Source organism: Centropristis striata, chromosome 18 (assembly GCF_030273125.1).
Source record: "Centropristis striata isolate RG_2023a ecotype Rhode Island chromosome 18, C.striata_1.0, whole genome shotgun sequence".
NCBI lineage: Eukaryota > Metazoa > Chordata > Actinopteri > Perciformes > Serranidae > Centropristis > Centropristis striata.
The window spans coordinates 2,562,030-2,577,932 of NC_081534.1; the positions used below are offsets into that span (position 1 = coordinate 2,562,030).

The 15,903-nt window shown below is 35.3% G+C and overlaps 1 protein-coding gene across 1 annotated transcript; it reads left to right on the top strand.

Annotated features, from left to right (window-relative positions):
• Positions 1–3,944: 3,944 nt before the first annotated feature.
• On the top strand, positions 3,945–10,085 carry mrpl19 (mitochondrial ribosomal protein L19). Its single transcript, XM_059356364.1, has 6 exons — positions 3,945–4,073; positions 4,241–4,361; positions 5,648–5,766; positions 7,274–7,408; positions 9,270–9,451; positions 9,587–10,085. Exons 1-6 carry the CDS (start codon positions 3,995–3,997, stop codon positions 9,806–9,808), a joined length of 858 nt encoding a protein of 285 aa, XP_059212347.1. The 5' UTR covers positions 3,945–3,994; the 3' UTR covers positions 9,809–10,085.
• The last annotated feature ends 5,818 nt before the right edge of the window (positions 10,086–15,903 follow it).

A 15,903-nucleotide genomic window follows, 5' to 3' on the forward strand; every position in this document is an offset into this window, starting at 1 on the left:
AAATTATCTAAAAAAAAAGACACACAATTATAAAAAAAAAAGACACAAAATTACAAAAAAAAAGTAATTTTTAAAGTAATTAAAGGGACCTTCCACACACAACACGATAAAGTGTCATTCATATAAAACTCACATTAAACTTTCATATCAAGGTGGGGGCCACAAAGTATCGTCACTAGGGCCGCAGTTGGCCCGCGGGCCGCAAGTTTGAGACCCCTGCACTAGAGGGTCCAGTAACGGTCAGGTTGAAGCGCCTCACCCAAGAACAAAGGCCTTATCGCGATCTTTTATCTATAGAGCAATAATCTGTGGAATAATCTGCCTCACTACTTCTGTTGCACTGAAAATAAACAGGTATTTAAAAAGAAACTGAAATGTTATTTTATACAAGCTGTACATTTTTAAATGTTCTTACCTTTTCTTTCCTTTTCTTACCCTTTTTAGGTTTATAGTGATTGACCTTACCTGTAAATGTTTGATATATTGAGAATATGTTTTTCTGTATATTCTGTGTTGTTCCTGTGGACCCCAGGAAGACTAGCTGGTTACTAAGGTACCTGCTAATGGGGATCCTTAATAAATAAACAAATAAACAAATAAACTTGAAGTACTAATACCACACTGTGAAATGACTCCACTACAAGTTAAAGTCCTGCATTCAAAACTTACTGAAGTAAAAGTACAAAGTGTGTGCTTAAAAAGTAACAATTTGATTGATTTGCAACACTTTCCCAGACACCAAGTTTAACCCATTAGAACCCACGGTGACATGGGTGTAACAAACACTTTAGTGACTTCTCCAAAATATGTGTGACTGGAAACAGAAATCTGAAAAAGTAGCTAATTTCAAAAAGCTTATTTTTTGTTACTAGGCTAAGTTTAAACCCATTTAACAATTCTAATCCGTTAAAAGGGTGTCCTTTATTGCATTTAACCCTATTAGAGTTTGTTATTTATTTTTATTTATTATTGATTTATTGTTATTTTGTTACTTAAAAACAAATCTGAAAAATAATTTGTTGTTAAACAGCACTGTTAATGTCACAATTTTAATATATGTTGTGGAGATGAAAAAAAAAAAGACAAATTTGTGTTTCTGTAAGCAGAAAAGGTGTCGAGTTTATTTATATTAAAATAAGAAATATCATAAAAATAAATACCATAAACACCCAATGTGACATATATGTTACATTACAAATCTATGACATTTAGGGGAAGTATTTTAAAAAAACATCAGAAATGTGTTCTATGTGGTTTACTTGGTCTTTGGTATATCCCCCATAATTTTCCTTCAAGGATAAATGGGTCTGGGTTCTTATGGGTTAAGGAATCCAAAGCTTACCTTTAAAAAAACTCCTGAAGACCTTCAGAGAGCATCTTCTCTCCTAGCACCACACGATAATTCTACTCCTTAAAGAATTGTCACTATAGCACTTATTGATGCACTAATACCTCTTTTTGCACTAAACCTTCATTGTTTGCTTTTATTCTTCCTGTAAGTCGCTTTGGATAAAAGCGTCTGCTAAATGACTAAATGTAAATGTAAAGAAATATGATTATTTTGAGTTAATTTGAACGTTTATACAATCAGATTATATTTTTAATTTAAAATATTTTCAATTCAAACACTAAATCCTAGTTTATCAGTTAAGATTGTAGAACCATTATAGGAATATCCCATTTAACCCTCTGGAGTCCATCTACTTATTGAAAATACACGTTTTATTTACAGTAATAACTTTTTATATATGTGATATGTAGACAAGCTGAGAAAGCCAGTTGAAAGTGCCATTTATGTTTCTAGACCATTTTTAAAATGTGAATTTTCTTTCTACAATGAAAACTATTACTATTTTAAATTAACATGCAAATATTGTCTTGTAGTTTTCTTATTTATATTTTTTTCTGCTGTTTTTGTGTGTATAAATGGTTTTTAAAAAAGGTACATTTCCATAGACACCTATGTCTTTTGCTTGTATTTTCGGTTCCTGGCAGCTTTATACTTTATTAATTAAAATAAAATGAAAAATCTGACTGATAGCAAAGTTTGTGTCTGGAAAAACAGCCATACATGTGGTGTAAGGACAGACTGAAAGATGCTAAACAGAGACAGAAATGAATGCATAAGAAGTTGACAAATTTGAACCAAAATCTCCTGGACTTCAGAGGTTTAAAGGGCCCCACCTCCCCAACAACAATATCATCATCCATTATGTTCACCCAATCCCAGTATCTGCCCAGTGATTCACATCCACTCCAAACAATAGTTGGTTCTTCCTTGACTCATGTTACACCCTTCCACCAAGTTTCATGAAAATCGGCCCAGTACTTTTTCTGCAATCCTGCTGACAAACAGACAATCAAACAATAATCGCTAATGAAAATAGTCCTCTGTTATCGCCCTACAAACAATATACAGATTAAATAAATTTACTGGATCTTTCAAGGTGAAAACACTGCGGGGCTCGATCCTTCGTAGGCTGAGGTGGAAGAAGTATTCAGATCCTTTACTTCAGTAAAAGTACTAATACCACACTGTGAAATTACTCAACTTCAGTAAAAGTCCTGCATTCAAAATTTACTTAAAGTAAAAGTACAAAAGTATCAGCATCAAAATGTACTTACAGTATGAAAAGTAAAAGTACTTGTTATGCAGAAGGTCCCCACTCAGATTGTTTTATATATTCTAAATATATTATTACATTATTTGCATTGGTGCATTTATATAAGCAGCATTTGAATCTTCTCAAGGTAGAGCTCATTTTAACTACTTAATAAGCTGTTATGAGGCTTAATTTAAAAAAAATGTCTCATCACTTTAAATTAATTATATTTTTCATGTTAAATCTCGACCTGTAAAGTAAATAAAGCTGTCAGCTAAATGTAGTGGAGTAGAAGTATAAAGTTACATAAAATGGAAATACTCAAGTAAAGTACAAGTACCTCCAAATTATACTTAAGTACAGTAATTGAGTACATGTACTTAGCTACTTTCCACCACTGCATCCCCTACTTTAACTTCTGATCATTTATGAACGTTGTTGTTAATACTTTTGAGTACAATTTTGGATATAGAGGGGGATTTTTTTTATATGTAATGGAATAGTTTTTTAAAATTGTGTTCTTACATAACGAATTAATTGCTGTGTATTGTCTTAATAATCAATTGCATTGTTTTTTTTAATATCTTATCATGTAATTATTTTTTAACTATAATTATATTCACTTTAAATACTTTTTATGTTATTTTTGCTTAAAGTGATTTTTAATGGACTGTTTTATTTTACTGCAGTGAAGCACTTTGTAAGTATATTTTTAAAATATACAAATGTCTGTATCATCATCACCATTACTTGTATTATTACTAATATTATTCTCTTTACTGAAGTGTCTCCATGTGTTAGTGATAACATGAAACCTACATTATAAATGCAAGCATCATAAATATAATGTGTAAATAAAATGAGGTAGATATTGTGTATTACTTAAAAGAAAAAGCATATACATTATTATTATTTCATTTTAATATTATTTTTAAATATTTTATTCATTTCTATTTTTCATTTACAAATTTTTATGATTATTACGTTTGTTTGACTTGTAAAATGTCTCTGTGAATGTGTATGGAGGGTTACACATTTAATATTTTTGATTTTAATACTTTTCAATCGATTCGAAATGTAATTAAAAAATAAAAAAAATCAAATAAAAGTAGGTATTTGTTGTATTTTGGCCATGTCTGCCATCTCAATAAGCTGAGCTTTTTTAAAAAAATGTATTTTATTTAACCATTAAGTTGCTACTTTTTAATTAATTTAATTAAAAAAAAAATTAATTTTTGGGTCCTTGCAGTTGGCATTATATCTATTTGTGAAACAGTTGCGCCATCTAGCGGACAACACACTACACTGCAAGCACGAAAAAAAAAACGCGTTTCGATTACATTTCGCCTACACGGCTTCCGTAGAAACTCCATGTGACAACAAGGTCAGACATGGCAGCCTGTGTAAAAGATCTCCACACATTTATGTCTTCACTGAGGTTATTACGAAACCTGCGGCTCCAAAATGAACGTAAGTAACTGGAAGAAGTGTTGCTCTGATATACTCGATAATTTATTGTCAGGCTTTGAGAGGGTGTAGTATTTGTAACGGACATCCACCAAGTGTTAGCTAATGGAGCTAACGGTGAAAACTCACCGGACATAGTTGATGTTTGTCTTGTTTCTTGTTGTTTTCAGGGTTTATATCTACGTCACTGTGTCGTCATGCTTCGGGGAGCAGCGGGGGGCCACCAAAGTTCACCCCTCCATCTAAACCTGTCATCATAGATAAAACACAAGCTGCGGCAACTCAGAGAGAGTAAGATCTGTCTCCATCTCCTCCTGGTCCTCAGACACTCACAGTAGGGCTGGGCGATATGGACCACATGTCATATCCCCCATATCATAAAAAGACATAATATTGCAAACACGTGGTGATCCATCATTTCAATATGTGGCACCTATACTTTGTAACTCTGTGCCTCTCCTCCTACGGTCTGCTATTTCTGTCGACTCTTTTAAAAATCACCTTAAGACCAGATATCTTTTTAGACAGGCATTTGGATGACCACCATGCATGGTACATATTGTTTTATAATTTTTATGTTTCATTGTGTTTTATTCGTTTTATGTTCTCCTATCTTATTTCTCACCTTGTGATTTTATCTGTAAAAGTGCTATGTAAATAAACTTTATTTACTTACTTACCTTACATATATTTAGGCTGAATATCGATATACAATGTATATCCTGATATTTTTTATCGCAAAATAAGAGCAAATGATCAGTCAAAGCCAAATATGACATGTCACAAGTAGTTTTTTTGAAACCGTTTATTTAAGTGAACATAAATACTGTAGAACAACAGGAGAACCTTTTTAAAAATCAAAGCACCATAAAGTGCACATTTAAATAAAAAGTATCTTAAATAGAAATAGCCTATGAAATAAAATAGGCCAGTCTTTTTCTGAAATAAATATATTTATATGAGAAAAGAATAATGAACATTACAAAAGAACTAAATATGACAAACCCCAGTAAGGGCAGCATTTATATATATACAAAGAAAGAAAAAACTGAAAACTAATTCCATATCACATTTAAAAATTAGGGACGCAACTAACGATTCTAACGATTATTTTCAGTATTTATTAATCTATCGATTATTTAAAGATTAATCAATTAGTTGTTTGGTCAATAAAATGTTGAAAAATATCAATGAGTGTTTCCCAAACTACAAGATGACGTCCTCAAATCTCTTGTTTTGTCCACAAACCAAAGAGATATTCAGTTTATTGTCATAAAGGAACAAAGAAACCAGAAATATTCACATTGAAGAAGCTGGAATCAGAGAATTTGGACTTATTGTCTTTAAAAAGCGGCTCAAACCAATTATTGGATTATCAAAATAGTTGACGATTAATTTAATCATCAATTATTGTTTGATTAATCAAATAATTGTTGCAACTCTATTAAAAATATACCGATATATTTTTTATAATGATATATCGCCCAGCCCTACTCCTGACCCTCACAGATTCACACTAACGCTGCAGACTGGATGAAGTCTGGTTGATGTTATATTATGTTTTTTATTTTTCTCAGGTTCCTGAGTCCAGAGTTCATCCCTCCCAGACAGAGAATCAATCCTGTAAAGTTTGTCTTTGAGAGGAAAGATATGGTCGCCAGGAGGAAAGTGCTCGACATCCCTGAATTCTACGTTGGTAAGAAACCAGTTTTATTACTCAACAGGGAGAATTTATAAAAAAAATATCATTTCTATCATCCTCACATCTGACACTTAACTCATATATCAAGTTAAAATACGGCAACTAGATCCAATATTTCTGACACTACAACTGTTTTTCCTGTGCTTCAAGAGAAGAGGCCAGAATACTCTATTCTTGCTACAATCACTGCCTTACTGACGATTTAAGAATATTTTCAGGTTTTATTTTGAAGGTTTGCATCACCTAATGGTTTGTGCTCAACTGTGAAAAAAAAAAGTAGCACCTAAATACTTTGCAATAAAATACATTTTTAAAAAATCTCAGCTTATTGAGATGACAGACATGGCCAAAATACAACAAATACCTACTTTTAATGAAACTTTTGTTTTTCAATTAAATTTTGAATCGATTGAAAGAGACATTTTACAAAAATGAGTAAACGTTAGTAAAAAAAAAAAAATACAAATAAATGAAATATTAAAAAATAATATTAAACTGAAATATTAATGTAAATGCTTTTTCTTTTAAGTAATACACAAATATCTACCTGATTTTATTTACACATATTTATAATGATTGCATTTATAATGTAGGCTTCATGTTATCACATCACATGGAGACACTTCAGTAAAGAGAAGAATATTAATAATAATAATACAAGTAATGGGGATGATGATACATTTAAGAATATTTTCAGGTTTTATTTTGAAGGTTTGCATCTTTTGTGGTTTTGGCTGGGCGATATGAACCAAAAGTCATATCCTGATATATATTTAGGCTGAATATGGATATACGATATATATCCTGATATTTTAATCGCAAAGTGAGAGCAAATGTTCAGTCAAAGTGAAATGACATGTCACAAGTAGTTTTATTGAAACCTTTTATTTCAGTGAACGTAAATACTGTATAACAGGAGTACCTTTTTTTTCTTAAATCAAAGCTCCATAAAATGCACATTTAAATAAAAATATCTTAAATAAAAATAGCCTATGAAATAAAATAGGCCAATGTTTTTCCAAAATAAATATATTTATATGAAAAAAGAATAATAACATTACAAAAGAACTAAATATGACAAACCCTAGTAAGGGAAGTATTTATATATAAAGAATAAAAAAAACTATATGGATATATGCGATATGGTCACATTTAAAAAAATATATCGATATATCGCCCTGCCCTAGTGTGTAAAATGATCGCTTCTTGCAAGTTCAATGGGTTAAACTAACAGAAAGCAATATAATATATCTAGGTTATATATAATCATCATATAATCGTTTTGGACATTTGCACATTTAATTTAAAGGTACAGCTGAAGATTTTACAGCGTTTCTAAATAAAACCTGACCCGGATTTAGACCTTTGCCAATCTGCTTTGAAACTGTTATCTTCTGTTCACCTCTATATTCTTAAAGATCTTTGCAAGTAGAAGTGGTTTGTTAAAGTGTATTGTTTGAAATGTATTTTAAACAGTTTAAATGATCCTGATTGTTTTAAGGGAGCATCCTGGCAGTGACCATGGCCGATCCTCACGCCAGCGGGAAAAGTAACCGGTTTGTGGGCATCTGCATCCAGAGGCGTGGGTCGCTGCTGGGAGCCACATTCATCCTGAGGAACATCATTAATAACCAAGGTGAGCTTTAGTTATTATCTGTAGAAGAAGTGTAATAGCAGAGGTCTTTAAATGTCACACGGCTCCAAGGAATATTTGGTTTGCCCATCTTTTTCCCTCCATATTTGTCTTTGATTTTTAGGTTTTCTTGTGTTGTCAAAGTATGCTACAGAAGTTTGTCTTGTCATTAGTAGGGCAGTATAGGCAATGTGGGAAATATAGTACAGCTGTTCCTTTACTGAAGTCCATGGTGCAGCTTTTTCATGATGAAAAACATGTTAGCCACCGATAACTTAGCTCAAGAAGAGGAATTTTTTAATGAGCAGAGGGGCTCCACAAGGCACTGTCCTGGCTCCACTGCTGTTCACACTGTACACAGCGGACTTGAAATACAACTCTGAGTCCTGCCACATCCAGAAGTACTCAGACAACACTGCTATTGTAGCGTGTATAAGGAATGGACAGGAATCTGAATATAGGGATCTGATAAAAGCCTTCAGTGACTGGAGTCACAAGAACTATCTCCTACTGAACACCTCAAAGACTAAGGAGATGATCAGAGATTTCTGCAAGGGGCGGAGCCGCCTCTTTTTCTTAAGCAAGCTGTTATGGCAATTTTGTGTATTGCACTAAGTTAATGGGTGAGCTGGCCAAACAAAGCACTCAATACTCTGTTCAGCAAGTTTTATTAGCACATTCGTATTCCATACACCGCACAATCCCGAATGGTTCTTTTACAATACAACAAAGCCCCGTACACCGCTCGGCTTATGACTGTTGCAGTTTTCAGCATTGGCTCTTCAGCAAGACTCAATGCGGCCCTATCTTCCTGCACTAAACATCACATCAGGACAGAGCCCCCTGATCTACATGTCCCCCTCAATCATGGTGTTATCAGAGTTCACAGAGAGTTCCCACAAGGCCTTGTGTCTTGAATATCAAGTAGGTCGCCGCCTACTTCTTGTACCACCATGACAGGAAGTACCAAATTTCCTTCTTGAAGCTCAGATCTCTGTACATCTGTAGTAAGATGCTGCAGATGTTTTATCGGTCTGTGGTGGTAGTGTGTTGTTTTATGCTGCAGTCTGCTGGGGAGGCAGCATCACACACAGAGATGATCAGACTGGTCTAAAGAGCTGGTTCTGTGGTTGGGGCCAGGTTGGACACACTGGAGGAGGTGGTGGAGAGATGACCTGTCAACATGTTCCAGGCCATCCTGAAATACCCGGATCATCTGCTACACAAAACCTTTATGGACCAAAAAAACAGCAGTGGACGGCTCCTCTCTCTCTGTTGCAGGACGGAGAGATTCATAAGATCCTTCTCAGCCTAGAGGTTAGGAATCGGGCTTGTAACTGGAGAGTCGCTGGTTCGAATCCCGGTACTGACAGGTCTAGGACTGAAGTGCCCTTGAGCAAGGCACCTAACCCCCCCTCCTCCACAGCTCCCGGGCAGTGTCCCGGGCAGGAGCAGTGCTGCCCACTGCTCCTTGCATGGTGTGTTCACTTGTGTGTAAAAAAAGGATGGGTTAAATACAGAGGTTGAATTTCCCCATTGTGGGATTAATAAAGTACTCTTCTTCTTCTTCTTCTTCTTCTTCTTCTTCTTCTTCTTCTTCTTCTTCTTCTTCTTCTTCTTCTTCTTCTTCTTCTTCTTCTTCTTCTTCTTCTTCTTCTTCTTCTTCTTCTTCTTCTTCTTCTTCTTCTTCTTCTTCTTCTTCTTCTTCTTCTTCTTCTTCTTCTTCTTCTTCTTCTTCTCTCCTACAGCCATCAGGCTGTCTCATTCTAACAGAGGTTCTACCAGACTAACTGAATTTACCCTCGGGGATAAATAAAGTCATTTTGATTTAGATTTTTGATTTTCTGGTGTGTATGTGTTTCAGGTGTGGAGATCTGCTACGAGCTGTACAGCCCCCGTATCCAGAGTATTGAAGTGCTAAAGCTGGAGAAGAGGCTGGACGACAACCTGATGTATCTGAGAGACGCTCTGAGCGAGTACAGCACCGTGGACCCGGACATGAAGCCCGTCCCCTCGTCCCCCACCGGAGAGGTTCCTGTCAACCCGGTGAGAGCTTCAAGATGATGACAGATTTGTAGGAAAGAGCCTGAATAAATGAGGCTTATCCAAAGTCTTTAAGCTGTTATTATGTTTGATGTAAAAGAACGAGAACATATTGATTGTTTTCTCTCTATTCATCAGCTCAAGGTAAAGATGAGGCCCAAGCCGTGGTCCAAACGCTGGGAACGACCCGTGTTTAACATCCAGGGCATCCGCTTCGACTTGGCCCTGACCCCGGAGCAGATGGAGCACGCTCAGAAGTGGGCGAAGCCGTGGCTGGAGTACGACATGATGAGGGAGTACGACACCACCGAGCTGGAGAAGGAGATCAAAGAAGAGCTGCAGAAGGAGATGAAGAAGTGAGGAAGATCCTCTGGAAATGCAAACATTCCTTCAGTTTAACCATCAACAGACTTTTTCAGGAATAGGAAAAAGACTGGAATATGAGGTTTGCAAGGACGTGGAACAATCCAGATGGTTTACTAGAACCTCCACAGAGTTTCTACAGAGGAGAACATCTGGTAACTGAGGAGTTCTTCTGTTTGTCTTGTCAGTCAGCTGTACAGTATCAGTGTCACTGGCCTTAGTTAGAACATCCAGTGTGTGATTTCCATAATAAAAGCCATTCAATGAGACAAAAGCAGTTGAATTACATGTTTTCCCAAGTAACATGCACATGTTTGTGTCTGTTTTGACTGTTTTTAGGATTTTGTGGATCTGGATCTATAAAACGTTGGAAAATAGGATAAAAAATGTCTATCCATGTTTCTTAAACTCCAAGATAATGTCCTTAAATTTCTAAACAGTTTAACATGATGTAAAACAGATACAAGCAGGAAATCTGAAAACAGCATTTTCTGACATCTTTTGGAAAAATTACTTGCTACAATTACTGACAATTTAAGAATATTTTCAGGTTTTATTTTGAAGGTTTGCATCTTTTGTGGTTCGTTAATGATCCAAGCTGCAGTTCCCATATCTCACCTTGTCAAAGATGGTGATATGACCTTTATGGTTTAGGCCTTTTACTTAAATGTGTGGGTTTTTTTCTTTTGCCAGATAATTATAGCAGGTTTTGCATCTATAGTAATAATAATGGTGCAAAAATTATGTAAAATTGCATAGTTTTAAGTCAAAACCATATATATATACTTCATATTATGTGTAGAATGATCACTTCCTGCACGTTCAACAAAAAGCGAGATAATATATGTAAGTTGTATATAATCAGGGCATGGTGGCGGCGTATTTTGTGGATGCAGAAACACTATATTTTCTTGCTTTTTGGACATTTGCACTGTTTTCACATTTTATTTAAAGGAACCTGACAATTTTTACTTGTAATGTCCTTAAATGTGTTGTTATTTGAACCCAAAACCTAAAGATATTCAATTTAACATGATATAAAACAGATAAAAGTAGGAAATCTCCACATTTGAGAGGCTGAAAACAGCATTTTCTGACATTTTTGCATGAAAAACGACAACTTGTTGCAGCTCTACATGCCTGTAGTTGCCATGTTGTAAAGGTGATGTGACACTAGGTGGTGCTATTCCTCTATATATATGTTGCATAACCAAGCCTTTGTTGTGTCCTCCAGTGTTTTGAGGGAAACACTGCCATGCTAAATAAACACATAGTGTATGATTTCAGTTAAAGACTGAAGAATGGCTTTGTCTCAACAAGCAGCCTTACTGAATTATTTAAAACCTGAAATATGTATTTAACAGTGCGCTGTTTAAATTAGTAAAGCTTTCCAGATAAATCAGTAAACCTGCTGCTTGGATCAGACCCCACTAAACTGCACTTAAAAGGAAAGAAAAGCTGGTATTGACTCGGAGCGTTCACCGAGGACACCCGGTAGTGTTTTACTGTTGTGGATGGAAAATTGTGGTGCTGAGATGGTATGTTAGAGCGTCAGTTGGGTAGTATAAAAACACTTGGACTCCTTATGTTATGTCTGCTCTCTGTGAATGTGTGTGTGTGTGTATAAACACGCCGAATGAGTCCCTGCACTCTAATTTCTCCATATTACAGGATGAGACGCGGAGAAAATGGTCTTTAATACAGGAGTAGCAGATGTTTACTGAGCTCATTACGGACCACACAGAGTTCCTGTGTGCAGATACAGAGAGCCATTACTCTGCTCCAGTTCAGGTGATGGAATGGAAGAAATGCAGTTTCACATCAATATGGTGCAATTCCACATTATTGGGTGGAGTTAATGGTTTGGCTATTATTTTAAGCAAATTGCCAAATGTGCACCTGTTGAACAGCATTATGTCCCAGGCTCTCTTAAAGGGACAGTTCACCCCCAAAGACAAAAATACACACTCCCACCTTTGGTGCATTTCTCACATCACTATTAACATTTGCACAACAGTTAGTTCAACCTCCACAACATTTAGTCATTGGTGCTCATCATAGTAGCAGTTTCTCATTCCTATCAACACATTATAAATGTTTTTGGACAAGTGCTTTCATACAACTCTCTGCTGTTTTATAACCTTGTCATTGCTTATGTCATGTCAGTCATAAATAACCATACTTGTGAATGCAACCTTGTATAATGTAACTAGTGTCCAGTAATATAATATGTACACTGATGATTAGTTTAATCTGCTCAATATTTCTACTAGTTTTCATTTCTATTGTAATTTTCTAAAAAACAAACAAAAAAAACATATTTTTGGTTTTTATTCAAACACGTTTTGGACATAGGATGTGTTGGGTGTCTGCACGCTTTTATGTTCCTTTTTTTTCTTATTCCTTTAAAGGGACAGTTTTGGTGGTTTTGTGTGAGCTACTTATCCACAGTCAGTGTACAGGTGCATCTCAATTAATTTAAAAAGGTCTTTGCAGTGATGAGTGGGACACACAATTGGACTCACATGTACACTTTAAAACCCAATGTTTCTTGTTTAGTAAATGGTAAATGGGGTGCACTTATAACGCTTTTCATCCAAATCGCTTTACACTACACACTACGCTCATTCAGAATTCATCTGATGTCAAAATCATGTCAGAGAAGAGATGAGAAGTTTTGTTTTGAAACAAAATTTTGAACTGAGCCATGTTGGTTTTGAAAAAGCTGTCTCTTCAGAATGAAACAGATCCTTTTACGCAGCATCGGGAGACATTTGGGGTTCAGTATCTTGCTCAAGGATACTTCAACACGTAGCTGCCATGGTCGGGGATCGAACCACCAACCTTCCGGTTACTGGACGAACGCTCTACCAACTGAGCCACTGTGTTTATTATCATAACTTACACTACAGGCCAAAAGTTTGGACACACCTTCTCATTCAATGCGTTTCCTTTATTTTCATGACTATTTACATTGTGGATTCATCAAAACTATTAATGAACACGTGGAATTATGTACTTAACAAAAAAGTGTGAAATAACTGAAAACATGTCTTATATTCTAGTAAGCAAAGGGTGGTTACTTTGAGGAATCTAAAATACAAGACATGTTTTCAGTTATTTCACACTTTTTTTGTTAAGTACATAATTCCATATGTGTTCATTCATAGTTTTGATGCCTTCAGTGAGAATCTACAATGTAAATAGTCATGAAAATAAAGAAAAAACGCATTGAATGAGAAGGTGTGTGTCCAAACTTTTGGCCTGTACTGTATGTTTCCTTTTCGATACAACAAAGATCTGTGCAAAAAGTAATTTTAGCTTAAAATATTGAGTCAAATAGCATGATCCATTTGAGTTAACTCTGTTGTTTTTGTTGTCTTGACATAAAACTCTTTCGCAGCATCAACACTCAAATATTTAAGTTGAAACAACAAGTTGGGTTTTACAGTGCACCAACCAGCATGTGCTACCAAAACAACTTCTTGTTGTTTGTTGTCAGCAAAGAACAGAGAAACTGATTAAAACACACAGTGGGAACATGACTTCACTCTCTGATTAGGGCTCCATTACTCCACTGTATCTTTACATGGTAAATAGTTGCTTGACTATCATAACTCTGTTCATGTTGTGAAGTGTATAATGTACACTACCGGTCAAAAGTTTTAGAACACACCAACTTTTCCAGAATTTAATTGAAAATGATGCAGTTTAATGTCTCAGTGTACTCTTAAATGAATACACATTTGCAACATTTAAAATTCTTTATTGAGCATGATAGTGTTTTGAAAGTAAAAAAAGATTCAAAATCACATTTTATGTTGGACTAAAGGACTAAAAAAAGATACAAAATGACCAAAAAAAGACACAAAATGACAAAAAAAGACACAAAATCACTTACAAAGACATAAAAAGAATTCAAAAATGGACAAAATAGCCCAAGACTCCATAGAGTTAAGTTGTTAACCCATTTCTTGTTCCCTGAAAAAGGCCTACTTGTATAATTCTGAAATGTACATTATTTTCCAGTTTTGGTTAAGCTTACCTTTTTTTATTTACCTCTGGCAGTTCACCACTTACCTTTGTACCCTTTCAAGCTGTTCATTTGACTTGAACTGCTTGAATTTCAATAAAAAACTGGAAAAATTGGGGTGTTCTAAAACTTTTGACCGGTAGTGTATGTGCTTTTGCTGCTGAGGTTTTTTTCATTTTTTTTCAACCTTTCCTCTCCTCACGTTGTGCTGCATTTCTTTTCTTCCATCTCTGTCTCCCTGTCCTCTCCACCTCTGTCATATTGTATGTGTGTTTAAGTATACGTTTGGACGGGTTGATGGCTAGTTTCGTTGTCCTAGTTCTTGTTACTAATAAAGGAAAATCTGAATCTGTTTACTGCTTTATTAAGGTTCTGAGTGACAGAAGAAACTCAAGAGCAATGTCTCTTGGCAGGAATGATGACCCGGCTATTTAAGAGAATGCACAGACCTTGTTGTGAATAGTTTCCTACACTGAAAAGAAAATATTTATTTCATGAACCTGCTCGCAACAAGGCCAAGGACTATGTTGAGTAACTGTCATGATTCCTGGAAAGAGACACTGCTGTTGAAGTCTCCAACACGCCAACACTGATAAATACTGGAGCACGACAGCTAATATGAAATATGCCTTTTTATTTTTAGTGTGAACTGCCCCTTTAAGTGCCATACACACCAGTTGTTGACTCTCCACCTAATTAACTCTCAACCCAATCAGAAAACCAACTCCATGTGTTTCTGTGTACAGTAGACTGAGAGCCTGTCCTGCACAGTCTCATTATCCTGCCCACTGATCCAGCTGGCCCTTTCACCTTTTCTTTTTTTTTCTCCAACTCTGTGTTTTTCTGATTGATGCTCACATGTGGAGGCGCTAACAGAAGTGTTTATCCTGCAGCACACAGCCCAGTTTTCTAGAAGCATTCCACGGTGACACCACTGGACTGGTAAACCAGTTTAAACCACAAAGTTACTCAGTCTGAGTTACCGCTTCAAGGAAACTTCCTGCCTCAATGTGTGTGTGTGTGTGTGTGTGTGTGTGTGTGTGTGTGTGTGTTTCTACATAGTGAGGACCAACAACGTTTTTAACCAACAGAGTGAGGACATTTTTGCAAAGTGAAGACATTTCCTCACTTCTTTAAAAGCTTTTTTGAGATTTCAGACTTTATTTTAAGGGTTAAAGGTTAACTGAAACTGTATTGTGTGGTTACAAAACTAACTAAAATTATAGTGAAAATGTCCTTCATTTTCGTCTTTGTCATCTTTTTTCATACATAATGAAGATAGATAGATAGATAGATAGATAGATAGATAGATAGATAGATAGATAGATAGATAGATAGATAGATAGATAGATAGATAGATAGATAGATAGATAGAAAGATAGATAGATATACTTTATTTATCCCAAGCTGGGAAATTACAGTGTAGCAGCAGCATTACACACAGAGACAATGACAACACAATTAAATAATTAAATAAAAAGAACAACCTAGGCATACTTCAAGCAATAAAAAACAACAACAAAAGGAATAAAAACCAACAAATAAACAAAATTTACAAGACACTACGGGAGCTACGAGATAAGACAAAGGAAAAAGGCAAAATTTACTGTGACCTCTTTTAATCTCCCACCCAACAAATACCCCATTTCAAAAAACTAACACTAATAAAAACTAAACTAAAACTAAAGCATTTCAAAAAAATAAATACTAAACTAAAACTTGCAAACTCACTCTAAAAACTCATGAACCCTTTATCAGGCGAATAACTATATTTGGTAACTTCAGTGGATATTTAACTGGGTCCCCATGTCTCTCTGTGAGGTCGTAGAACCACATAAATTTCTTCCAGCTAATCAGCAAAGATCAGGCTACGTCACAGACGGTGACACCATGACATCTGACCAGTCAGTATGATAATAATATAATAATATTAACTTTATTCACCTTGACCTCCAATGTAAAAATGAAAAATTTAGAAAAAAAATCTGCAAGAAACAGTCGTACAAACAGAGTTATTCAGTGACATGTATGAGGAGAACTTGACTATGACGGCATTTTT